The sequence below is a fragment of the Lagopus muta genome, chromosome 4 (assembly GCF_023343835.1).
Source record: "Lagopus muta isolate bLagMut1 chromosome 4, bLagMut1 primary, whole genome shotgun sequence".
Classification (NCBI taxonomy): Eukaryota; Metazoa; Chordata; class Aves; order Galliformes; family Phasianidae; genus Lagopus; species Lagopus muta.
Genome location: NC_064436.1, coordinates 46,793,015 through 46,820,312, shown reverse-complemented (window position 1 = coordinate 46,820,312; position 27,298 = coordinate 46,793,015). Strand labels below are relative to the sequence as shown.

General features: G+C 39.9%; 1 protein-coding gene and 1 long non-coding RNA gene across 5 annotated transcripts in view; one reads left to right on the top strand and one right to left on the bottom strand.

Annotated features, from left to right (window-relative positions):
- SLAIN2 (SLAIN motif family member 2) overlaps positions 1-22,198 on the top strand; it is a 32,410-nt gene extending 10,212 nt beyond the window's left edge. The window contains exons 3-9 of one of the 4 annotated variants that reach the window (XM_048941923.1): positions 3,828-3,992; positions 5,297-5,458; positions 6,244-6,603; positions 8,253-8,390; positions 12,993-13,070; positions 17,805-18,123; positions 19,583-22,198. In XM_048941923.1, coding sequence (XP_048797880.1) covers positions 3,828-3,992; positions 5,297-5,458; positions 6,244-6,603; positions 8,253-8,390; positions 12,993-13,070; positions 17,805-18,123; positions 19,583-19,649 — 1,289 coding nt within the window. In that variant the 3' untranslated portion in view covers positions 19,650-22,198. Of the gene's footprint in view, positions 1-3,827; positions 3,993-5,296; positions 5,459-6,243; positions 6,604-8,252; positions 8,391-8,875; positions 12,952-12,992; positions 13,071-17,804; positions 18,124-19,582 lie in introns of those variants that run through there. The other 3 variants (XM_048941925.1, XM_048941926.1, XM_048941927.1) reach the window with 3 other exon arrangements.
- A 1,437-nt stretch (positions 22,199-23,635) lies between these two features.
- Positions 23,636-26,296, bottom strand: LOC125691995 (uncharacterized). The gene is made up of 4 exons (XR_007376392.1): positions 25,975-26,296; positions 24,906-25,085; positions 24,442-24,556; positions 23,636-24,206 (listed from the first exon to the last, which is right to left on the bottom strand). It is a non-coding gene; the product is annotated as an uncharacterized LOC125691995 (long non-coding RNA).
- Positions 26,297-27,298: the final 1,002 nt, after the last annotated feature.

Here is a 27,298-nt window from a genome sequence, read left to right as displayed (position 1 = left end):
ATTGCTCTTGAGTTCAGGTTTACAGTTGCAGGGAGAGGACTGCTTAGTGTTGGAAGGAAATCCAGACTAGAGGTAACCTTAGGCGTGTCCTGGTGCAGTCTTCTCTGAGCCTTGCCCTCCAGTCCCTGGTCAAAAGTGCAAAAAGCACATTTCATGTTGGCTGGAGACCAGCACTTCCAGCACAAGGGCATCTAAAACAAGATCGGATTTTATGAATGAGATGTGAAGAAATCAGCAGCAGGAGCCCAGAAATACTATTCCTCTCTATTCTAGAGCAAAAGAGAAATTGAAGACCAATTTAACCAAATGCTGACGAAAATAAATTGGGTGGTGAATGCTGTTTCTGAATCTTTTAAAAGAAAATATGAATTACTATAAAAATGCTCATCATTTCATTAACCCTTCCCTCTATGTTTTAAAAGCTAATGCATGATCTAATCAAAGCTGATGTTTCATCTAATAGAGAATTGTTTTCGTGTTAAAATTTATCCAACTTATTAACATTGTCACTCCTAAGAAGGACCATGTTTTGTGTTGTTGAAAAACACTTAATGCCTTCCTACGCTATAGAAATCCCTATTGGAATTCTGTACCAGGAAAAATTGTTTGAATCCAGTTGGTTTCTTTTTGTTTGGTTGTTGTTGTTTTTGTGGAAAAAAAATACAATGCTGAGGATGGTAGAAATTCATACTTGCCTAGGATGACAAATGTTGTACCATATAAATTTCATGATGTACCAGGGAGTGCTTATCTGTATATAATGAAATGCTTGCTTTCATCTGAAGAAATCTGCGTGTCATAAATACTTAGTATCACTGTGGATATGTACAAAGAGCCTGTCTTTAAGATTTTACAGTAGTACAGTTGTTTCCAAATTTGTGTTTGATGTTTTAGTGTTTGTGTAATGAATACAAAATGAAGAACTGTTGTGCATCCTTACATTTTAGGGGTTTTTGGAACAGGTATTTCGGAGCTGTTGCATGAACGCTGAAATAGCACTAGTTGTCTCATCAGTCGACCAGAATACAACCACTTTTAATAACCTTTGTTGACTATGCTTGATAATAAAGCTCAGGTTTCCTTTGTGGCATTCACAAAATAAAGCGGAGGCAGCTCAAGAGTATTTACTAAAATTCATTGAAATTTCATAGCTGGTGAAATTAGCACATAGCTTTCATTTTCAGACTAAAATAATGAAAGTGAAAGCGGAGCAGTTTAAGGAATCTGCTGTGAGGCTGGCTTTAATTCCTGCTGTTCCTGCCTTTGCTGCACTCTGCTAGCCATTCAGTTGAGGTAACACAATCCCTCTTGCAGTGCTACTGAAAACTGGTCCTCTGATGAGCTCAGTTATTACTGACACTGCTTTAGTAGTCTGGGTAACACTGCAACCCCTCTATTACTTGTATTGAGTGAGTGAGGAAGTAGTGACCAAGAGCAGAGTGGGGTGGGAGGAGAAGCTCAAGCAGGCTTTGCTGCTGAAGGCAGCATTTCATGCAACTGTTTCTATTTGGCTTCTTTTAATGTTAAAAAGATAAATAAAAGCAGAATAAAGGAATTTTCAGTAAACCAAGTGAATGCCAAACTGCCTGACATGGCACAATGGAATCCAGTTATTTTTTATCTTTTCATCTACTGCCAATAGCCTTTTTTTTTCTTTTGAAAAGCTCAATTTCTGTTTTTTTTTTTTTCTTTTTCCCCTAGAGCCTGCTTGAGTATATTGCCACACATTGAAGCCTATTCTTGCCAGTTTCAAAACTGTCATGCCTTATAGTTTAATTTGCAGCTCACTGAGCTGCTGGCTACTAATCTAAATACAATTTTTTGTCAGTTTGGCATAAAGTCCTTTCAGCAATGAAGAAACTGTTTTACCAAAACTGATCGTATTTCCTTTGGTTTCCACTTTCCCCATCAAAGTTCTGTTTTCTATTATTTTGAAATGAAAACTGAATTTCTGAACAAAACATTTAAGTAGGTATATAAATTGTAAGCTGGCAGCTTTGGGAGTGGAGGTATATATTAGCAGCATATATATATATGCTGCTAATTAAAATTCATCTGAAAGTACTTCAGGATTGAAACACGTAAGGCCAATAGCAGTGGCAGGTGCCAAATTGTAGCTCTTACTTCATATGTGGCATTGAAGCCCACTGGCAGAAGAATCCCAAAGTAGGGAACGATCCTACAGTTTGAAAGAGCCGTTAAGGACTCCATTTTGATAAGGGATTTTTGACCAGATGTAGTAAATGTGACTATGGATTCTAATGAAATGAATTTCACATTAAGGTAGCTAACTTTCTGGCATATCCTTAAGAAATTAATTTGGCTGAAGTCTTAAGTAGCTGATGAGAGCAACCAAAATAGGAGGTGGCTCTTACAAAAAGCATTAGTACAGATGGAAGCATGGGAAGCAGTGAAGCTTTAGTCTAACCTGGTAAAGATCTGGCATTTTTACTAACCAGCCTGACAGTGTCGTGATTTGTGTCATCCTGGTGTACTTAAAAAATATTCTCTGAGTAAGTGATGTTGTCCTATGGTTGGTTGCTTTAGTTACATTCTTTGGGAAACTGAAGACTGGTAGAACAGTATAACCACCACATGGCTTGTCTTGGTGACTTCTGGAGAAGCCTTTTAAGTTCTGTATGAATCTACTACATAAGTTTGGGTTGCAGTAAAACCTATGACCATTTCTGCTTTATAGTCCCAAACAGATTCAGAGTATCCAGAACTATAAACAAGCATTTGCCATGCTTAACTTAGATTTTTTTCTTTCAGCTTATGCTTTAGGAAATTTCATATGCAGTATTTCTAGTTCTCTGTTACTAGTCTTGGGGTTGCTGTTTAAATACTACATAATCCAGAATCTCTGAATTCTGGAGAACTAGAATTAAACTGCTTTCCCATATGATTTATATGCATATTAACTACTCTTTCACCCTAAAAGGCTATTGCAGGAGGTATAGGAATGCTGGTTTAGTTCTGTATATATATCAACACCATCCCAGGGATTACCTGTGATTCTCAAAGACTGGCTGAGATGAAACCTAGGGGGAATGAGAGCAAGGTTGTTCTAGTCAATTGATATTTAAAAACATTTGAAATGGCTAAAAATCAAAGGCAACTGCTTCAGAAATTTCATTTTACCGGTTGGTTTTCTATGTGGAAATCATGTTAGGATTTTGTCTGGATGACTGCAGTGTTGCAGCAGCTCCTTAGGAGTAGCCAAAAGCAATCTTTTTCTGTCAGTACTTACACATGCTAAGGACTCTTTGTCTTCAGTGAGCACTTGCTGTTATTGCTGTAACATCTGTCATTTTCCAAGGTAGGGTGGCAGGGTTGCATCCGGAACTCATTCAGATTGTAATTGGGGCAACTGTGTTTCATGTGCTCTTACCTTGATATATGTAGGGATGTCTCTTTTCGTTGCAGCTAATTACAAAGAGGATGGTTTTTGTAGCCCTTGATACTTAATGATGTCTCTGTTTTGTATGTGATGTGTAGATTCTGTGTTAGCATCGCTTAGCGACTGCAGTCACATTTGGAGTCACTTCCCTCCTCCTTGGTTGGGCATGCTGAACAGAAGAAAGAGTGTAGCAATTTTAGATCTGATTTTTTAAAAAGTGCTTGTTATCTTATCTTGTAGTTTTCTTGCGCTAGGATTAGTATCTAGGAGGCTAAGAAATCAGCTGAAAAACAAATCCCTGCTGACTTAAGTGCTTCGCTTGAATTGTATAGCAATTAAATCACACTGAAGTTACCATATTATTATATGCATTTTTTCTTGCTTGTTCCTGTATTATAATTTGTAGTTTTCCTCCTCTTTTGTACAGCTGTGAAGAGACAGAGTTTGTACAATAGTCCTTTCAGTGCAGTCAGCTATGCCAGCTCCTATAGTCCAAATACCAGTAGCCCCTACAGTAGTGGTTTCAACTCTCCCTCCTCAACACCAGTGAAATCTGCGTTAGCGAAACAGTTCATATCTCCAGGTGCCTCAGGTAAGTGTGTGTGTTTGAAGGGGTCCCTTCCTTCCTCCTCTTCCTTTCTTTCAGAAATACATGCTCAAATACTGTACGTTTGCATGGAACCTAGAATAAGAAGGACACCTCAATTCATCAGTGTTTTTGTAGGAAGTTTGCATCATGCGGTATTTAAGCTTTTTAGGAAAGACATTTTTTTATACACACACCTTTTGGCATGAGGTACATTTACAATGTTTTCTTTGGATACCCACTTACCTAAGATAACTGGTTACATTTTAACAGCTAGACCAAAACTCTTACTGCGACTTCTATAAAGTCCCAGAGCGCATAAGAAGCTTCTGGAATTGACCTTGTGTAGTACCTTTAGACATTACCTGGTGGTGGCTGTAAAGTCTTTGCCATTGCAGTATTACTTATTTACTGAATCATTTGATATGTGATGCATCCATCAGTACAGCTGCGATATGAACAATGTAATCTAAGAAAGAAGCACGTATTTCAATTACAGCTATTCCTTAAGGCTCTGCAGACATCAGTATGAACAGTAACTTCTGGCAACCTTCTCTGCCTTTATTCTGTGCCACAGGCGCCTTTCTGCCTTTAGAAAAATTGATGTGTGGAACATCTCTCTACACTGAAGTCAGAATGTTGGCTCATTGCATTTACTTTAACCTAAGTTAGTTTGCAGGGAAGAAAAAGAAAATTTAATTAAAAGTTCCACTATCCATAGTTTGCTGTGGACTTATAAAGAAAATCCTGCTCTGCAATATATTCACCAGTTGTTACTGAAGTTTTGTTTTCATTTATCTAGCTCTGGTCTTTGTTACGTGCTACCGTCCTGTTGCCATCTGTCACACAGCAACAAAATGTAATGGAATATTGGCAAGAAAGTTCAACGTCTACTGCCATATCTTCAATATCCACTTCTGACATTGCAGGCCAACATAATCAAATAGAAGGCATTACTTTCAGAGTAGCCCTCATCGGGTGTAGGAATAAGAACGAAGCCGTAAATGGAACAGGCATGCAGTGCTCTTTCTGTAAGAGCTGTACAAATGTCATAGCAATTTAAACCTTGGTAGAAATGGACCAAATTTATGTCGTTAATTTCATCTGTCACCATTATAATGATTTTTATAAACTTACTCATTTTCAGCATAGATTTGCAGTCAGATATTTCAAATGTCTGTCTCAGTGTTTTAAGTCATAATCTGTTTTCAGATTGTTGGTTCTTCTACCAGGATATGGTTTTTTTTGTTTTGTTTTGTTTTTGTTTTATTTTGTTTAACATCTCCTATTACTTTATGTTCTTTCTATAGGTCATCTTAAAAGCTCAGCTGATAGGAATCCTCCACTAAGCCCACAGTCCTCTGTGGACAGTGAATTAAGTGCATCAGAGATGGATGAAGACTCTATTGGGTCTAATTACAAGCTAAATGATGTTACAGATGTGCAAATTTTAGCACGAATGCAGGAAGAAAGTAAGTATTTTGCATCCTGAAAATCAAGTGGGATGACTGATCTTTTTTTAATTAAACAACTGCAGCAGAACTTCCTTAGCAGGAATGGGAAAGAAGTCTCTATCACGGATATAGAAATGTAGTTTTCCTGAGAAGATTAGCTAAGGACTTCTGTTTCCTGGGTAAGGAAAGGAAATGTATACCATTATATACACATACTCCTGCCCTGATACATTTTGTACATTATAAGCATATACAAAAGTAGAAATTTTAAAAGGATGATGCAAAAGTGAAGCAAACAGTAATTACAAACACTGTTTTATCTCTTAACATTACAAAAAAATTTTCTTCCCTTTATCAGATTGAATTGTTTTGTGTGCCTCCTTGGCTAAGTGCACCCAGCTTTGGAGATCACTGGTCTAACTGAGCTCTAGATTCTCTAGGCGTAGCTTTTTGTTATATTTACTAATGTATCTCAAGAGGCATTTCATTGCAGCTTCTATAATTCTTACAGGGTGGTACATGATACCCAAATTAAATTGTATCTTGTCTGGGAGAGAAGATGAACAAGTAGCGCAAATATAGTGATGATTGTTGTAGTATGGAAAGGAAGAAACTCATCTGGTTACTCAGCTGTTGGACAACCTTGTTTGATACTAATCTGGAATTAATTTTATGTCTCGAATAAAAAGAGGGAAGATGAGCCAAATGTTAGCTTGAGCCCTGGGCAGGTAGCTGTGTAAGTGATTTCTAGTCTGCACCATATGTGGGCTGATAAAAAGTAACAATCTACTCACTGTTTCCAGGCCTCCGGCAAGAGTACGCAGCATCGGCTTCTCGGCGTAGTTCTGGTTCTTCTTGTAATTCTACCAGGCGAGGCACATTCAGTGACCAGGAGCTCGATGCACAGAGTTTAGAAGATGAAGAAGATGGCACACATCACACAGTGCACCCTGCCGTCAGCAGGTTCTCACCATCACCTCGTAGTTCTCCCTGGCCTTCACCAAAACAGTCTCCAAGGAATTCTCCTCGTTCCCGATCACCTGCTCGAAGTATAGAATACAGTAGAGTGTCACCCCAGCCTATGATCAGCCGTTTACAGCAACCTCGTCTTTCACTTCAAGGCCATCCTACAGATATGCAGACCAGTAATGTTAAAAGCGAAGGTAATAAGCTCTGTTCTCAACTTCATTACACAAGTAGCTAAGGTAGTTGTGTAATTCCCATAGAAGATTTTGTCTGGGTTGAAGTGCTAAAACTATACACTTGCACAATGCCATGGTTTAATCTCAGAGCTTTTAAGAAGAAGAAGAGTAAGCAAAGCTTAAATACTGCTGGGGAGCTCTAGCTGTCAGATGACTTGATAGACTTCCTCTGTATGTTAGATGTTATCCAGTCAATGAGTGTAGTTTTGTTGTGACTGAGTTCTGTCTGTACCAGTGAAATGCACTACGATAAAGGAGAGCGCAAGGGAACCTATCGTTCACCAGTAGGCCTTGCAGATGGCAGAATAAAATGAAGAGAGTATAACTGCTCAGAATAAGAGTAAGATTGCAGTTTAGGCATGCCTCTAGCCTGTGAGATAGCTGCATGCTTTCTTCTGACACTGCAGGACTGTGAGCTCTTTGACCATGAATATGGCCTTAAAATATTCATACTGTCTTTGTTGACTATTTTAAATAAATGTTGAAGCTGTGCAAACTACCAAACAGTAAAACTGCAGAGAACTTTACACCAATTGTATTATCATATAATAATGCTGTTCTGATACAATTTTGCTTCTTGAATGTACTTCCTGGTAGCAAGCCAGTGAAAACTCCTTTAACGGAGCTGAAATTAGGCACATTCCCATTTTTTAAAAGGTAGGTATTTGGCAAATAATATTAAATTCAGAACTACATTTAGATTCAAAGAATTGAGCTTATTTATTTCTCTTCAAGGTAAAATAGATGTAAAGTGTCTGAAATTGTGTTGATGTAGAAATATATTTTTAACTGTTTCTCTTTTCTGCTGCTGATACAGTAGCAATCTCTATCACTTAAAGAATTCCACTAAGAGTAGTTAAGAGTACTTCCTCCCTGCATCACTCTTCATAGTTAGGTTGGCCATTCATTGTGCCTTGTCATGTAGCATCATCAACCCAGCTCTGTGTGGGTTGGACATATGCAGAAGGCCACAAGAATTGAGAAGAATTTAATGGCATCTTTTTACCTTCTGTGAGAAACTGTACAAATTTGATAAGCTACTTAAGGAATCAGTATGAGCTGAATTAATACTTGAATCATATGTGAAAGAATCATAACACTTTGTAATTTTGAATGCTAAGTGATATGAGTTTCTTTCCAAGTGCCTGTTTGTTACATAGCTGATATGGGACTGAGTGGTGACAAATAATGCTTCAGAAATTACTGTTTTTAATCTTATGGCAAGCACTGTATAGTATAGGTTTCTAGATAAAGGCTTCAGAAAGTATGCAACACTGCATGACAGATTTGTGTATTCAATTGCTGTAATGCAGGAACAAAACCCAAGGAATTATAATTTAGACACATTTCAATTTTGGAAAACCCCATTCTTGATTTCTTTTTTTTTTTTCACAAGTGAAAATTGTATATTCTTCAATTTTATATATAAATATAAAACTTTATTTCAAGATGATCAAAGAACTGTTATGTAGCAAAGTATGCATTTAAATTAGTTTTATATACCTAACTGTTTGTGTCACTTAGATTTTGACTTCAGCTATTGGTTAATAACATGAACTTTGTCAGGCATTGGGCTACACGTAGTGATATCTTTGTGTTGTTTCACACAGAAAAACTAAGGCGTAGTCTTCCAAACCTGTCCAGGACATCTAACATCCAAGCTGAGTCTGTGAAAAACAGCAGAAGTGACTCAAACTTCCAAGTGCCAAATGGAGGAATACCTCGCATTCAACCTCAAGCCTCAGCCAGTAAGTACTTGCCTGACATTTTAGTGGATATGTCAGAATTAAGTGATGGCACTGAGCTTTTTTCCAGTTTCATGGCACAGAGAAATACTGCATGCCACGCTAGAGGTGCTAATCTGGATTTTAATCACATCTGAAATACACAGTCTGAAATACTGCTTTTTTTTTTTTTCTAAAGTAGATCAGGTATTGAATGTACTGAAAAAACTCCTAATCTCCTGTTAAAATAACATTCATACCATCCTAAAAGCATATATAAGGTATAAATACTCTGCAGTAGTGAAGTAGCATTAGACAGAAAGGATAATGCTTCATACTGTTGTATTTTATTTCAGACTAGAAAAACACATCATGCTACCAGAATGCTTATCTTGATGATGGTTTTGCTATTTTTAAACTATTGAAACCTAATACAAAATCATTCATGCAATTTTAACTCATTTGCAGTTAATTTTCTCTGCTTTGTCACCTGAAAATTTTATATTCAGTTGCAGATTCTGTTTTTTCAAACATCAGTGTTTCTCAGCAAAGGTTGAGGTGAACCTGAGTCCCGTGCAACAAAAAGCACAGTGCTGGGTTAGTGCCTGCTGGTTTGGCTGGAAGTGAACCACTGATGTGAGAACACTGCTGATCTCACAAGTCTCTTACAAATGGTGACCTTAAAGCCAGAGCAAATGAAACGCAAATATTCAGTGCTTCTTTATATGTCAATATTGACAGTTCCTTTTGCTTAAATGTTTCCTGACCATTTTTGTTTTAAAACAAGTTTGAAAATGAATTATCTTGTGTGACATTTTCAAAGGAAAAACGCATTATGAATATTATTATTTGCAGAGCTTTGATCTAGAAAAGTTCATCAGTAATTCAAGTATTTGACAAGTAATGTAAGATCGTATTTGTGAATGAAACAAATTTCGCTTTTACCTGCTGAAGAATAAAGCTATGCTAGCATATCTGATTGGCCTTTTTAACTATAGGCCTTTCAAAATAGTTTGCTAATACAACCAAGTACAGTTAAATGCAGAACAGTACGGACCAGGCAAAGACAAGATTTCTGTCTTTGTAATGACTCTGGATGTAAGGGTTCTGTGGACAATTAGTTAACTGTGCGATACTATAGCCAAATCTATACAGATTGCATTTGGTGTTTTAAAATAGAGTGAACTTGAAAGGGGAGAGTAGAGAGGGCAGCTTAGCTAGTCAGAAAGCTAGTTTCTAATTTCTAATATTTGCACTGAAACTTTGTAGAAAGATGAGATAGAAAAAGTCTCTCTGTTTTCAGCATTTGAGTTATTTCATTGCAGAAGTGAGATGTTTATAATACATAATTGTTTTCATTTCCTGGATGGACTGAAAATCATAAAAAGCATTAGGTAGATCTGTTTGCTTTTTACGGGAATCTTTCACCAAATGTGAACCACTCTAGACCAACTTACATCTAAATGTAAGTTAAATATCATTAACAAAGCCCAGATTTCTAGCTTTTACAGTTTCCCTGCTCTTACAGATGTTTTCAGAGTCTTGCTATTGACAATCGTAAAACGGTTTGTGTATGAAGTCAATGAGTAAGTATCTTTGCCTAGTCTGGATTAAAAAAAAAATTCCTCAAAATTGTACATTGTATAAAAAATTTCCAGAATTGTGCTTTTTTTATTATACACTTTTTGTTCTATTGGTTTTATATTTTGTCACCTTGCACAAAGCACTGTTAAATTGCAGCAAAGCTTTGTTTTCCCTTGGCAATGACTTCTGGGTCTAAGGATTCAAAGCTTCCTCATACTTGCTAGTTTTGCATGAGCTTACCTTTGCAAGGATGCTGGCTTGCCACCTGGGATCACTACTTTTCTTTTTGTCAATGATCTGCTGTTCATAATTTACTTGCACATTTGCTGTGGCTGCAAATACTGAACTTGCTATTGTTGCTGGCATTCAAAAATGAGTTAGGAATCCAGTAAGGTTCTGTACAGACAATTCCTGATATGGTTATAACGTAGGCAAATTAATACATGCTTGATTAAGGACTAGATGGAAGATAATTACAGTAAGTACAATTGCAAAATGAAGGCATTTTATAAACTTCAGTTGTAAATTGGTGAAAAATCCAAATTCTCTTTGAAAAGATTATAATGGAGTCTTCATTTACACATGGTTTACTGTGCTGTCATGCAGAAAGGACTTTTGAACGTGAAAGCCGTTAAGTATTTCACTGTAGAGCACTGGAAGATGGGGTAATACTTGCATTCTCCAAAGACCAGGCATCTTCTAGACTTCAGTGTGTTACAAACTGCAGAAGTCTCTGCATTTAGATTGCACTCTGTGGAGACTGTACAGCTTTGCACAAGGTGGTTTCTACATAGGAGCTATGTGGACCACGTATGCACGATGCTTTTGAACGTACGCAGCATTAATAATGCAGGGGTGTGAAACCTTTAAGCAGAGTTGATTACAATGCTTTTTCAAAGAGCTAAGCTGCAGATTGTTCAAATTATTAGTGACCATAGTCTGCTTGCCAAGATGTGGCCGCTTCGCATGTTCAGGGCAAAAGAACCTGTATATTTTTAGGAAACCTAAGTATTGCAGTTCAGTTAATGAGAAATAAATATAATTAAATATATTCAGCTTGCACAGTTTCTGAGAGGTGATACAGAACTGTCCAAGAGCAGCAAACAGTGTGGATGAGCATGCACTCTGCTTATCTCAAATCACGTTTCCACAGCATTGCTCAAGTTCCCTGCCTGCAGCTCTGCGCAGTGGTGCAGTGCATGTGCTCTTATTTGTCAGATGCTGGGAGCTTTCCCTGGAGTCTCCACTGAGAAGGAAAGAAGGAATTTGATATATACATAAAATTATTTTTTAAAATTCTTTCCACATCATCTCACATCTCTGACTTGCAAGTAGTGCAGTAATGATGGGGGAAGCAACTTACTGCCACGTACAGTTGGCAATTTAAATGTAGCAGAATGATTAAGGGAAAACAACATCCAGGGTCATAAATATGAAGGAAGAAGTTGCTCTGGATTTTGTGTGGTAGAACAAAAACACTGATTCAGCAAAAAGTGGTATTATGGAATCCTTGTGGACAGAAACACTCTGGCCAGTGGTTGGCTTCACTAAATTCCTTTAAGAAAACAAGTCTGGGAATTGTGCTCATTTTTAAACATCTTCATGTGTTTAATTGGCTGTTTAGAAGTATTGAAAAAAGTTTACAGTAAGGCCGTGTGTCAGAAGTTGAATAATAACTGTCCATTGCCTCAAATTTTTTGCATTAGATTCTAGTTAGTGGAAGGATTTTTTGTCCTTGTTCTTTTAGACACGTTTTATGTTTCTAAGTGTGTTTATTCATTTTTGCTATTTGTTGAAAACATAGTTATTAGGTAGTTATTAAGATCAAAATGAAAATAGACCACCACCTAATATTTTTAGAATGAAGGTAAAACACACGATGAAATTCCTTTATAGCTCACAAAATATTGCAGATTTTGCATTGACTGAAGGATAAGAAATCCTTTAGTAAAGGATTCGTACTGATTGTTCCTCCTGCCTTCTGTAGTGATTTTCAAGAATTGGTGACGTGAGCTCTGAGCTTCCTTACTCAGGGTTAGGCTCTTCACATACAACTGTTTCCCCGTCTTTCTTCCCTCTTGCTATGGAAATAAGCCTTACTGGTGCAGGCAGTTTCATGCTGGCATAGAACTACACAGTGAGGTGAGCAGAGACGTTTTTTCATACGTTGTCATTTTAAGAAGCCTTTATGTAGGCAAAGCTTTAGTTCACTGACTGCTTTCCTTCCTCCCTCCAAAAATATGCTGCGGCGAAAACGTGCCGAATCAGTGCATTCCTTCTGGCAGCAGAGAATTCTCTCTTTGCCAAGTTTCTGCCACTCCTGGAACACAGGCTTCTCTCTTGGTATCTGCTACGTAGTAAGGATGTGTTGAGGCAGTATTAGCCCCTGCATGCTACTAGAAAAAAGGCAGGACATAGGAGCTATATAAAAGAAAGAGCTGCTGTTTGCTTGCTGACAGCTGCTAATCCTCAGTTTTGTGTCTTCATTCTGAGTTCCCTTGTGTAACCTCAGAGAAAAAAAAAAAGCAAACATCTCTGAAAATGACTGACTTTTGCACAAAAATGATGCTCATGCCAAAAGCGATGCTTCTGTGTAGGGCTACAACTTTTTTCTTGAAAGCTACTTTAAAATGAAAAGTTTAGTCTCACTTGATCCAATAGGACAGTTAAATTGTCACCTTTTTATCTGATCTTGCACTCATATTGCTGTAGCATGCGTGCTAGGCGGCTTGTTCTCCCTTTGGTGTATTTATTTGTTTGGTTGGTTTTGCCTTTCGGGGCGTTTTGCCATGCAAGCAGCTTTACTCTTACAGAATCTGCGCATTTTGCACTGCAAAATTTCTCACACGCTTCTTTGTAACTCCTGGCCATTAAGAGCAAGCACCATTTAAAAAACCATCACTTTTGGAGTCGTAACAGCTTTTGGAGTGTTTTACTCACTCTATTCTTTATGCTTCACAAGCGGATGCCGTTCTGAAATTCCCAGTAAATTTAGCTTACTTCTCATCTTAGACAAATATAACACTTCTTGTCTTTCAACAGCTCTGCAAAGGCAGAAAAATTTGCCTCGCGCTGCCTTCAAAACCAAACAGTTTCTTCAAACTCCATCTGCAAAAGGAGGTAATTAACTTATAGGCTCTTATCAAGCTCCAGCAAGTCTCGGATAATTGTTCACCTGCATTAAATCTCATACATTCAAGATTAATGAAGTTGCTGTTGCATGTTGAGATTAACTGAGTAGCTCTTGGTGTAACGAAGAATCTAACTTCACAGGATCACAGAATGGCCAGGGTTGGAAGAGACCTCAAGGATCATGAACCTGCAACCCCCCTGCCATATGCAGGGCCAACAACCTCCACATTTAATATTAGACCAGTAGCTAACTTCTTGGTCTAAACATTGAAAATAACATTCCTGTATCACATAAGGAAAGAATAGCTTTAAATCTGATTTTGAGACAAAAATCCAATTGTTAGGTGACTTCTAGCATTGATCACTAAAAAGCAGACTTCTGAATGAATATTTAGTGGGGTGACACTTACTTGGATGGGATTTTTTTCTTACAACATACAGTTTGTAAAATGAATTTTGTAAACATTTCTGAACGTGAAAAATAATCAGACAAGTGAAAACATTGTCTTTCACTTAGTTCTGGAAACAAACAGTAACAACTTCACCCTTCTGCATACAGCATCAACTGGAGATTTGTGCACATGAGTACATGTTGCTTGTGCTTCTTCCCTTCCTCTCAAAACCAAACCATTATCCCACAGTAATTTAGTTTGTCTTGGGGTTTTTTTTTTCCCCTCAAAGAATTAGAGACTATTGTGTGTAATGTTCCAGTTGGCTAATGACTCAAGTTGACATTTTTGAGAAGTCCTAAATCCAATTAGGCAAGCTTTAGCTAATTTTTTACTAATGTGGGCAGCCTTGCTTGTGACACTGCCTCAATTTCGCTACAAGATGAAAACAAAAGTATATAGCTTTGGCTTCAAATATAGTTGGTCCTGTTGTGTATTACAGACAAGAAAGCTTTGTTTGATGACCTTATCTGTTGCCAGTTCATTAGATATTTCTATGTTAGAAACTCTTAAGGATGGTAGGAATCCTTGTAGGTCCTGGAGGTGGTTGACAATAAGCATGCCTTTCAGTGCTTTAACACTAACTTCTTTCAGTCAGCTTCATTCCATTCACAAAGTTTTAGTGTCCTGCCTTCCCTTGAATTAGCAGTGTCATGACTTTGAAGCAGATTCACGTGGCTGATAGGAAGTTTCTAACTGTCTTTAAGACATTTCCAAATGCAAAAAACTTCTCTCCGTGTTCTGCTTTGGCATACAACCATCTTTTTTATTCCTTCCCAAAGCTTTCTGTGCCCTTTCCAGCAGGCTGTGCCTTCGCACTCATCCCATTACGTAGAACACTCACAGGGCCAGTGGCCTCGCCTGCAGCTGTTGAAACGTGCAGAAACACAGAAATGTTCTGGTCTTTGCTGTGTTGGTTTTCTCATCTGTGACCTAAGTGAGATTCTTGGGATCGTAGCAGTGTTACGCAGCAATGAAACAAGACCTTTGTTTCAGAACAATAAATGACTGTAGGCAGAAATTCTTCTTAGTTTCTTAAAATGTTGGTCATCACATCTCTTAACAGCTTTTGCATAAGCACTTTGGCACGTTTGGGTTTTTTTAATTGTTTTCTGTAAAACATTTCAAAATACCTTCAAGAAACAAAGTCTTTACCTCACAGTAGCAGATTTGTTAAGGTTTATACGACTGTTCTGTATCAGTCTGAATTATTTCATACTGATGTTTCAGTTTAACTGCATCTGAATTGGTTCAGTTTCGAGTTGGTGTGCAGCAGCTGGCCTTGGGGTTCAGTCCTTACTGCAGCCAACTTCTGCCCTGCCCTGGAATGGGGAGCAGAATCCCGAGAGGGTGGAAAATCCCTCCCAGCATCATGCACGATGCCATTTGTTTTTCCTTACTGCCTCAGTTTTTGATTGTAGTTGATTCTAGTCGTTCGCTGCCTAAGGAGATGGAGTTGTGTGCTGTTGTTAAAACACTGCCCTTATGTGTTTTCATTAAACATCTACCAGTTTGCTACTGCAGATGGGTATACAGTGTCAAATAGATGAGGCAGTACTTCACTTTTTGTAATCCTGTCTTACAAATATGCCAAACTGAATTTTATTAAATATCCAAAAATGCACTAAGACAAAAGCGTAGAGCAGTCTGCATGTAGCACAGAATGGTGAGGCACTTTGCCAGTGATTACTTCAGAGATCATAGCTCAGTGAAAGACAATTAATTCCTTTATGTGAAATAGCAAATACAGCTCTCAGCAACGTCTGCAATGTGCGTGCTGACAAGAAACACTGTGTGAATTGACAGCTCAAGCTGGAAGCGTGGCAAAACGGGGTGGGAGAACAATGGGGAATGGAGAAGACTAATTTGCTGGTGTAATGCTAGAATGGGACGATAAAAGTAGGATGGCAAAGTTTTTGACTCCAACAAATGAGAACAAGCCCAAACACAGCAGCCACAGATACAGAAATGAAGGAGAAAAGCTGCTTACCTTTGGAAGCTCTCAGGTAGGCAGGGATCTCCAGCAAGATACCCTCACCTACTGCTAACCCTTAAATGAGGTCTGGGAAAAGGTGGATCCTGGCTCCACCCCTTCTGGCCACTCAGGAGCATTGCACACACCTGAGCTGCCTGGGTTGGCCCTGCCTTCCCACCAGGTGCTCAATCACCATTTCAGGCCATGACTTTGCATTTCCACTACAACTGGATTCTTGTCTCTGGAAAAATGAGAAACTCTCTTCAGTTACAAGTTTTTGTTGCACTCAAGGCTGTGAACCTTTTCCCCATCGTTCTTGCGTTAGCAGCCACAACTGTCCTTGGCAGCCCTAAGGCTGTGCCCAGTGTTTATATACTGTTTATATATTATTATTCAGTAGGTCAGTTGCTAACATGGTGCTGCATTTGAGTTCCACCAAGTACGGTGATGAGGAATTTAGTGATGAAAGCTCCCTTTGTTTAGACTGTAGAATCTGTTGGTAATTGCTGATTTAACTACACCAATCTTACTGACAATTTCACATTCAAAAAAACCCCACCCTTCTAATATGTCATCTATCGTAGTTGTAGGAGCACTTTGCTGCCATTCTTGTCCCATCATTCTGCTGTTAATGCTTTCTGTAATCCATCGTCTGGCTTGACACCAAGGTTTTAAGGGCTTTTCTTTATTCTCCTTGCTACTTACCAACTGTCATGTATTGCTGACATCTCTACCACCTTTGTCAGCCTTTCCCATCCACAGCCTCATGCTTTCTACTGTCAGTAGAAAGGCCCTCTTGCATAATCCCAAAGGAATTGAATCCAACTCACGTCTATAATGTACATATTAATCTTTCTATCAAGCCCTATCAGGAATAGCTTTGCAGAACAATCTGGAAATTATCACTTTCTCTGTACCCCATATAGGAGGTCATGTTCCTATCATTACTGGTTTCTTCTCTACTCCTCTATTCGTAGTGGATCTGTCTTGTAAAATGATGAGTGCTGTGTGAAGGGCCATCTTTGTTAAGTACAACATCACTCAAAGAGGAACTCAATTTCCTCTGCATAAAGAGATGTTTTAGTCAAAAAGGAATTGCTCATGCAAGGTCACTAAATGTCAGCGTGGTTTCTCCTTTTTTCTGATTGATTGTCCAACATCAGCTGTTGCTGAATCCCATCCTAATCAGGCTGAGAAGCTGGTGAAATTCCATTCAAATATTAAGAAGATTGATTAGTTCAAGAATTCTGTTCAGTGTTACATTATGCATATTTTTACAATATTTCTGATACTCATAAGGAATTGAATTTAAGATTTAGTATTACCAAAGGACTTAAATATTGTCAGTATTTTGCTGCAGGATCAACTGTCATTAATTGCTAGTTGTCTTTGAAAATTCAGAATTAATTCTTGTGTATATAATAAATAAGAACTCTTCCTATTGCATTGAGTAAAATAAATACATAGAACCAAAAAAAAAAAAAGGCATACATTTGTGTGTGCGCTTTGAATTAAAGGCTTGTACAGAGTGCTAAATTCTAAGTCTAAGCCAATAAATAGATTGTCACTGGTTTATTAACATTTCCCAGGGAGGATTTGATAAAGACCTGCATTTTACATACTGACTAACTTTGATAACAAAGTATTTGAATTCAGCTGTAAGTAAAGCTGGTAAGAAGAGGAAGGCTATAAACTGTCAGCATGGTCTGGTTTAAGTTTCATAGCTGCATCTCTTTGGTGCTGGGAGATGGCTGACTGTATTTGTTTTTATATTTTTGCCTTCAGACTATAGATTTTGAACTTGACCCTATCATAAGATGAATCCTGACTCAATGGATTTGGTTGAGAAGAACAGCACAAAAGAAACTTTAGGATGCCTTGCACCAAGCTGCATCCTTGTACCCGAGGAAGTGCAAACATGCACAGATGTCACACTAGAATCCTATATACTTTAATGTGTTCATTTAAAGATGGAAATTAGGTACATTTCTGAAACAGCTGAATTTCTTCTTACCAAATATGTTCACTTCTGTTTCTTCTGGCTTGACGGATAGAATGGTTACAGCCTTATTGGCATTACTTGAAAGTCCAGATATTCATAGTAGGTAAAGGGAGCATTAGAGTTATATCAAAAACATGACAAAAAGGACATCTGAATTCCTGTTTCTCATTGCTGCTTGATTGGCTGTACTCCATTATACATTGTGTTTGAATTTTCACACAGAATCCTTGCCTGTTTTTAATGTCAGTTATACTGTAAGTTATGCTTGAAAGCAACTTCTGCATTTTATTTTCCAGTACCTTCGTCAAGTAAATTCCGCTCACCCGCAGCGCCGTCTCCCCTTGCTCTGCGGCAGCCGCTGAAAGCGTTTGGTAACCACGGACCTGCTTCTGTTGCTCCTCTGGAAGCCACACAGCTGACACACAGCAGTTCTTCACCGGGGCCTCTTGCAGCTCAGAGTTCAGGCTTGCCCAGCCCTGCCAGCGGTGTTAACAGCACCACCCTCACCAGGCCGGCAGGGACAGCGGGGATGAGGAGTGGTTTGCCCAGACCCAGTGCCCCTTCCACGGGGGGCATCCCAGTGCCTCGTAGCAAACTTGCACAGCCTGTTCGCAGGTGAGTGTGGGAAAGGCAGGCCAAATGTTTGGTTTGCACACTGATTTCTGTACGTTGTATATCTCTGCTGTCCCTTACTGCAGTTTTTAGTTTGGTTCCAGGTCTTAAGAAATGATAGAAATGGAAACCTCCACAGCAAGTGTTCGTGTTTTCAAAAAGGGGTTTGAAGCAAAACTGAGAGAAAATGTTTCTTGAATTGGGATGGGAAGATGGGTGAAGCTGAAATGAATAATGAAAGATACTGAACTAAAAAAGTGTCACAGCATGGGGCTGCGAAGGCAAAGATTTGTTCTTCTGTGGTTTAAAAAAAAGTCACCAAAATGCAGCTGGCAAATGAAAATTTATTTGTACCACTGAGTGACACAGTCTGAAGTTGTTAGAACTACTGAAGCTCCTTTTGTAAATGTGTCAAGTAATGGCACCACAATAGAACACTTGTTCGTTTGGAAGGAAGGCTCGTTAACAACAGAGGGCTCATCCATTGGGTATTCTTAACCTAACGTAAATATCAGTGCAGTTAAGCCACAGGATGAAAGAAAATTTTCAACTCAAACATAACCTCTGTGTCAGCAGCCACCTGTAGAAGTTGCTTAATGTCAGAGTTTCAGAAAGCAACCACAAGAGAAGCTAATTATCAGCTGGAAGGTTACATGGACAGCTTGTCTTCAGGAGAATAGAAGGAAATGGTGCATAACTTGGAATATGTGCTTTTAATGCCAGGCTAGTGTGTGTTTTCACTGAAGGTGTCAAGTGGAAGACACCTGACGTAAGGAAGCAGTCATCCATGAGGAATATTGAGAATCCCCTTAAGCAGAAAGAAGAAACAGTTATCTCCAGTATCATAGGAAAGGTGAAACAGTCTTAAAGAGCAGTTCTGCTGCGAGTGTTGGGCAGGGAACAAGAAGTGACTCGCAGTACTGATTGTTTAATACTCCATAAGCAGCATGAAATGTGCTATTATAAACAGCAAGGGTGGTTTTTTCTACAGAAACTTTTTAAGAGAAGCAAAGTGTAGTTGTCCAAATCCCAGCTGGCCTTAGGAGTGCTTCAGTTATTACACAGCTCTTGTACATGCTGTAGGTACAGCATGCAGTAGCTGTATGCAGTGCAGTAGTGAAGTATCAATGAACTTCCAAGATTCTGATGTAAGGAAAGTACTCTAAAAAGGATTATTCTGCTTATACAGAAAAAAAAAAAAAGCTCATTTTTAAATCTGTGTTCTTGTAGAATACAGTAAAAAATGTTTTCTGACTGTTTATTTAGATGGTTTTGTGATGGGATAATTGCTAAGTTCATAAACTGAAAAATACTTTGGAGTTTATGTTAAAAAAACTGTACTGCAGAGAAGCAGATGAGTGAAGTGTGTACTTTATTTTAAAAACGCTTAAGCTCTTACCTATCGTAGATGGAGACTTCAGCTGTTGTGTATGAAACTGAAAAACATCTCCTTTTCTTTCAGATCATTACCTGCTCCCAAAACCTACAGCAACATGAAAGATGAGAGTTGGAAAGATGGCTGCTATTGAACTGCAGAGCTTAATGCAAAGTTCCAGTGCTCATGGATGCTTCCTCCCCAGGCTAACACACAGCTTGATTCTACAGACTGTTCAGATGTGACTTTTGGGATTTGTATGAATTCCAGACCTCTCTGTCTCTAATTAGCACAAGCTGGCAGAGATTATAAAGCAGCACTTTAATGACATCTAACATCAGATGTTTGGTGGTCATACAATCACTTTCACATTAAATTGCTCTCAGTTATGTTTCGGGTTTTTTTTTTCTTGCTTGCTAAAATGGGTCAATTTGAGCATTTATGACAGCGGCCAATGTCTGGGCAAGAACCTAACGAATGCCAAAGAAATGCCCATCTTGGAAAACGGCAAGTACAACAATCACTTAGGTTTTCCAAAACATCCTCTTCAACCTATTTTAATTCAACAGAAAGGTTGGAAATATGTACTAATTAAACAAGGCTACATTGATATTCTGATTGCAGACTGCTACAGTGCTACTGAAATATTGCTGTTAACAATGGAATGAGATCCTCATTGGGAAAAGTGGTACATACATCCTTCAGGGAGAATCAGAAGCTACTCTGGAAGATTAGGCAGAACAGTAATGAGTAGCCATGGCTTTTATTAATGTTAAAGGTTTGAATGTAGCAGACGTACACAAATGCAATAGTATGGATTGCATCTTTCCTGTGTTGATTTATCAGCTTTACACGCTCTTACTGCTTGATTGCCAAAAGGGCTTAGCATCAGTTGTACAATCTTTCTGACCTTAAAGTTCCTGGCTCAGGAAAGATGGCCTTTGCTGTTGTAGCCACATTTTGAACACATTACTCACTATTTGGGGAAAAATTTTTTTATAGCAGGTTTCCTTAAAAAGGAACAAGCAAGTAGTAACGTTCATTCATTGTCATACCATACCACTATGCTTGCAGCCTGGAACACAACTGTAAATGCTGATAGTAGAGGAGAAGGAAACACAACTATGCACTTGTAACATACAAATTTTAAGGTAATGAGTTGACTCTTGATGCCAAATGATATTCATTTAGGTGATGTTCCATGGTATGAGGGAGTTTTCTGTATCCTATTTTTTTACTTTCATCCATTTCTTAAATTGGTTTATTTTAAATTGTAAATATTTTTACAGAAGATATTTCCCATGTAAGTAAGTGTGTTTTAAATATGTACTTTGCCTTACATATGTGTATCTTACATTACTGGTAATAGAGTATGAAACCTGCTATGTCTGTTTACAAGCTCTTAAATTTCTCCTGTGGCTCTGACGTATTCTAACACTCATGTTTTTCTCAAAACAACTCATTTATATAATTAGCATTTGAACCGTCATTTTCTGTTTCAGAAGACATCATACAAACACTTGTAACTAAGGTCGTGTTTGGTGGGACAAGTTAAATGGAAGGGATTTTGTTTGAGGCTTTTTCAGTGTGTTGGATGTACAGTCAGTGAAATAATGAAAGGTGAGTGGTATCCTTTGTGCAATGACTGACAAACACTACAGGTTGGATCAGGCAGCAGATAGCCTTCAGCCCCTGAGTTTGGAACTGCTGGTGTATTTTGACTCCCACCAAGAGGATAACTAACCCTGAAATCCATGCACTTGAGTTTTAGGCAGGCGTTTGCATATTCCTGGATAAAAAGCCATGCAATACTACTTGTGTTGGAAGAAGCCAAACAGAAAGTAGCAGAGACTGATTTGCTCTTAATTACTCAAGCAGCTGTAGGCAAGCTATGGAGTGATGAGTGACTTCACACTCCAGACCAGTATGTGTGCTGAGACTTTGCCATTGGTATCAAATATACTGTAATTTGTAAGATTCCAGCAGAAGTCACCTGCTGAAACAAGTTGGTCTTGCGTTGCTGGCACAGACAGCGGATGTCAGTAAATGTCGCACGTGGCTGTTAAGTAGAAGAGGTCAAATGCACCTGTTCCCATCAAAGACACAATTTTTAACATGTCAGCATTTTACAAAGCAATGCTGCTTCACTGAAAAAAGAGTTTACTTTTAATTGGTGGATTTTATTAAACACCTTGGTTGACTTTTAGAAGTCCGTTTAGAGGACGATACTGGGGTTTTACCATGGCTGCATCAAACTGTTTTGTAAGTTTCCTTAAGGAATTTGTTACTTGGCTAAATTCAGCTTCAGTTCTTAAGCATTCTTTTCTCTGCTGTTCTGCTCCCCCTGAAATACAACAAACAGCTTCCTGAAAAGACAGACTGTCTGTTTACTAGAAAGCCTTTGTGCATTACCAGTTTATTGATATCAGGAAATCATGGGGCTCTGTGTTTAGAGATTTACTGCAGAAGTGTGGAAATATGGATTTGATAAACTAGTGCCTATGATTTACTTAACTTATGTTTGATATAGTAGTAAGGGTTTTATGAATGTGGATTACTTTTTGTGCCAACAGCTCGGAATTGTTGTATGTATGTAGGCAGAAAGACTCATTCTGCTTCCAAAGTTATTTAATTTTTTTTGTTTGAATGTTTTTGTAAGTGTTAAAGTGTAAAAATATATAAAATATTCTTACCACAAAATACTGCCTTCATCATTCATATAACAAACTGTTTATGAAGTCTTTGTGTATTTATAGGGCGGTTTTTTTTAGAGGTTCTTGTTGGATTATTTTTGGGGGGGGGAGGGGGAAGGAGAGGAGGTGTTCCCTTCCGAGAGCTGTATTCACTTCTTCAATCCTGAACATCAGCTACTGTCCCTGCAGTTCATGAAGTGAGTACAGTGCTGTTATTTGCCTCTGCGATTTCCTCAGTGAATTGAGGTACTTTTGCTGCTCTCAGAGGCTCTCTATAAGGACAACATGCAATTCAAGTAACATTCAAGGTTGGAAAAGACAGCTGAGATTATCCATCACCCCCTGCCAACTAAGCCATGCAGCACTGGAGGACATCTGCGTGGTTCTCAAGATACCTCCAGGGCTGGGGACTCCACCACCTCCCTGGGCAGCCCGTTCCAATGCCTCACCACTCGTACTGAGAAGAAGTTTTTCCTAATATCCAACCTGAACTTCCCATGCTGCAAACTAAAGGCTATCATTTCTCACCCTATCACTGTTAGCTAAGAGGAGAGGCTGATTTACCACCTCACTACAACCTCCTTGTGGGTCACTGTAGAGAACTCAGGTCTCCCCGAGCTCCTCCAGACTAAACAGCTCCAGTTCCCTCAGCCACTCCTCATAAGACTTGTGCCCCAGACCCCTCACAGCTTCCTCACCGTTCTCTGGACACACTCCAGGGCCTCAATGCCTTTCTTCCACTGAGGGGGCCCAAAACTGAACAGTACTCAAGATGTGGCCTCACCAGTGCTGAGTACAAAGGGACCATCACCTCCCTGCTCCCACTGGCTGCACTATTTCTGATACAAGCCAGAATGCTGTTGGCCTCCTTGGGCACCTGGGCACACTGCTGGGTCACATTCAGCAGCTGTCAGCTAACACCACCAGGTGTTTTTCCTCTGAGCAACTCTTGTTGCTACCTAAGGGTGGGACTCAGCACTCGGCCTTATTGAAGCTCATACAATTGGCCTCAGCCCATCAATCCAGATCCCTCTGTAGGGCCTTCCTACCCTCAGGCAGATCCTCACTTCCTCCCAGTCTGGGAACTGAGGGTGCACCAGTCTGAGAACTGAGCATGTACTCAATCCCCTCACCCAGATCATCAGTAAAGACATTAAACAAGACTGGCCCTAGTACTGATCCTTGAGGAACATCGCTCATGATGGATTTAATTTATATCATCCTCTGGATCCAGCCATCCAGAGGGTTTTTTACCCAGTAAAGAGTGCACCCATCCAAGGAACGGGCTGCCAGCTTCTCTAGGAGAGTACTCCAGGGACAGAGTCAAAGGCTTTCCTAAAGCCTAAACAGATTACATGAAAAGCTGTATTCTGAATTTTCATCCCAGTGATTTATGTGAGTCTTTAAGTGCAGAATCTGCCTTCTATCTTTACAGGATAGAATTCATGCTCACTTCAGCAGAGGAAACAAAAAATTCGCATTACAAAAATTTGGGAATTCATGTAGAAAATTGAGCAACCTAAAAAGTGTATCCAGCAAGCCTCAGTTCAGCTGTTAAGTTTTACCTAGTTCAAACACAAATGCCTTTATGTTACAACTGATAACATGTGGACAAGAAACTGGATATATGCATTAAGAGCAGTACAGGCCAACAATTCTTCAACCCATTGCTTTCTGTTATCTCCTCCCAAGCAATATTGCATGCTTGTACTGTATCTTCTGTTCTTTGTAGCCTGCTTTGGTTCACACAGCAGCAAGAAGTTTGCTTTGAATTTGGTAATGTGCATTTTGCTACAGCATAACATAAGCAATAGCCAGCATGCTCTTCCACACCTTGAATCATTAATACTGCCGTTGTATTAAAGGTGGCTGATTGCTTTTACTGCTGCAGTAGCTGGAAATCATTCAACTTCATAGCTGTGAAATCCATGACCCTCTGAGCAAGATGTCTGCAGTAACCAATGTTCAGGCTCTTCATAGGCCTTTAAAGCATTCTCATGGAGGTGCCACATACAAATCTACAGCAAGAGCACAGCTGTCAGATTCAGTAAGCCTGTTTCCATAACACAAATGCCATCCTTTCATCATGGCAGCATTAGAATAGTTAAGCTGGACTTACTTATATATGGTAAACAGACCTAGCGTGATTTGTACAATGAAATTCAACCAGTGAGACTCACCATGTATTCCAGCATAGTCCCCTGGTTTGTAATAAAACATCCAGATCAGAATGTTTTCCCCGAGGCAGCTTACCTTCTAAAGCAGAGCTGACTTCACTCCTCCTGCCCCTTGGATGCAAGCTGCTCCTTCCCTTTGCCTTTTGGTTCAGCAATCAAACATTGTTTGCCTCATGTTCCTTCAGGAAAACCTAGGGCAGCATCAAAATCATAGGCAATTCGGTTGCCTTTTCCACGTCTCTCCTAGCAGGTTTCTATAATAAACTCTTCTGTATTAAACTTACACTGAGCATCATGATTCTGCCAACACTTAGAATAATATAAACACTAAGCTTGGAAAAGACCACTAAGATCATCCAGTCCAAACGCCAACCCAATACTCCATGCCCACCAACCTACATCCCTCAGCATCTCGTGATTTCAAAGGGAAGAGAGTATTTTTTCCCCACAGTCCTCTCAGGCTGCAGGAAGGCGTGACTGCTCCCATGTCGGTGCTGCAGAAGCATTGGGGCAGGTTCTACAGGACAGTGCATTACTCACCTTGAGCTGAGCTGGGGAAGTAAATGTGAGCGGGGCTCACGCTGCTGCTGTCTGTTAGTGACTGCAGAGCACTCCACTGTGATCATCTGAAACTTTTACTACAAATACTTCTGAGAAAGACAAATCGCAGCAAACTTCATTAAATACAACAGCCATGTGTTTTTAGTTCTGCCTCTTGACCTGTAAGAGCAAGAGTTTGTTGGGTTTTTTAAACCTATTAAGTTAAAAAGCGTGAAGTTAGATTGCTGCAAGTGAGAAACAAACAAGACAGAAAAGCCCATAGAATTACTCTTGAGCATTGGCCGTCCTCTAGCACAAGGCTGACACCTGCAGGCAGTCTGAGCACAGCTTTGGTCTAGGAAGGTGAGGCTGGGATGTGGGCAGCGCTTCACACAGAACTTCAGCACAGCGAAGAAACCTTTCCCTCCCAAGGCCTTGCGTTAATCCCTGGTTTGCAGTTCAGGAACTGAAAGGAGCCAACCCTCCTTCAGGCTCACATTCTCTAGAACTGCTCACTTTACAACGGGATCCCCAGTCCCAGTGTCTCACTCATTCTATACATCACTGCCTTCCCATTACACAACAGCTCCGCTGTGACTGCGCTGAGCGCTGCAGGAACAGAGCACAGCTGTGGTGGTTACACTCACTTACAGCTCTCCAGCACAATTACAGGCACAGGTAATTGAAGTGATTCCCTACCCGCAAACGGGGTTTTCAGCACCCTCCACTTCTGTTGCAATCAGTTAATTACAAGGTCTCTATGGATTAAAGTTCTGTATCACTCTTCCCCAGTCAGGCTCCCAGGCTAAACTAGGGGCCATAGTAACCCTACACTGAAGGTCAGACAGGACAGGGCTCTAAGCACCCTGACTGAACTGTAGGCATCCCTAATCATTGCAGGGCAGCTGACCTAGAAAGGCTTTACAAGGCCCCTTCCACCTCAAGTGATTCTATGATACCTTCCTCAAGGTACATCTCCCAGGTGTTTTGCTTCCCTTCAGTTAGTACCACCAGACCAACCCATACACCCAACTACAAAAAATTCATTACCTAACAGAACTTCACTCACCTCTCTCTTTTAACCCTAGGTTAATACAGCTTCTGCTCACAGTGTGCTCCAGTAGCAGCCAGAATGTTGATAGGAGAAAGCTGACAGGAGAAAGCAACAGACCAAGCTCTAATTGAGAGCTTCCAGCTCAGAGCTAGATACACCAGTCCACCACACAACCTGCTGTGTGAGAAGAGCTCTATCAGCATGAAGCTGGGCAGAACAGGTGCTGCTCGTGACAAATCTTCCTGATGCTCCTCCTTGAGAAATGCAGTTTCACTGAAGCAGGTGCTGCCTTTTAGAGCCTCATGAGGGATAAAGGAGTTGGGGAACGCTAGGCAAAGCCTCTGCCCCTGCCTTAGCCTCTGAGTTTTCTACAAATCTCTCCCCTATATACTGATGTGGAGCCCAGCACAAGGTTAAGTTGTTTATGTTCATCCACCCCCAGGCTAATACAGGCACAAACCCTGCTAATGCTGCTTTAGCTGACTTGAACACAAAGGAATTAGGAAACCTTTGCCCTGATTCCATTTCAAGCAGTGCCTGGATATCAGTGGCAGCAGTGTTGTGTCACTGCTGTCACCTGGCTTCAGGATCAAAGAATCATTAACAGTCATTAACTGGGCTGCAGGCGACCCTCCTCTGGTTCCCTGCTCTGCCACACGCCGCTGGTGATGTTGATGTATTTTCCTGGGGGCTCAGTCCTTTGTCAGCACCCTGTGGCTGGGAGGGGGGGGTGGGCACTCTGCTATTTAGAGACAAGGGTCAGCTGTGGGCATCCTCTCATCTGTGGCAGTGAGGTGAGCTACAAATGGAAATTTGGTCAACATCTGTTTATAAGACCAAATGTCACAGAGCAGATAATGTCTATTGTAAATGTCAGAGTTGATAGAATTTTTTTTTATGGGGGTGGATTGGTGAAAATCTTAGCAAAGATTTGGTTCCTGTATTTATGTTGCCATTTACACAGGCCTGGATCCATGCTCAGCATTGCCTAGGCTGCACTCTAGGCACAGGAACACTGCAGGACACCAGAGCCTGTGTTGCACAGCACCCAGGCCTGGCTCAGTCCTCCTGGTCAGGAGCTGGGCTGAATGCCTGCACTGCAGAACTTATAAAAAGCAATGCTCACCGTTGGGCTTAGACCCCCATAGCCTTTGTGGGTGGCACTGCCCACATCTCAGCACACTGCAAGCACTCCCATCCCACATTTTGTGCTGTTCCCCTCCACCAAGCTTTACATTAGCAGAATGTCTTCTTTATCAGTGTGTTCCCACTTCCTGCATTTTTCTCGTCATGAAGATAATTAAATAATATTAATTACCAATGTGAATCACTGAAATTG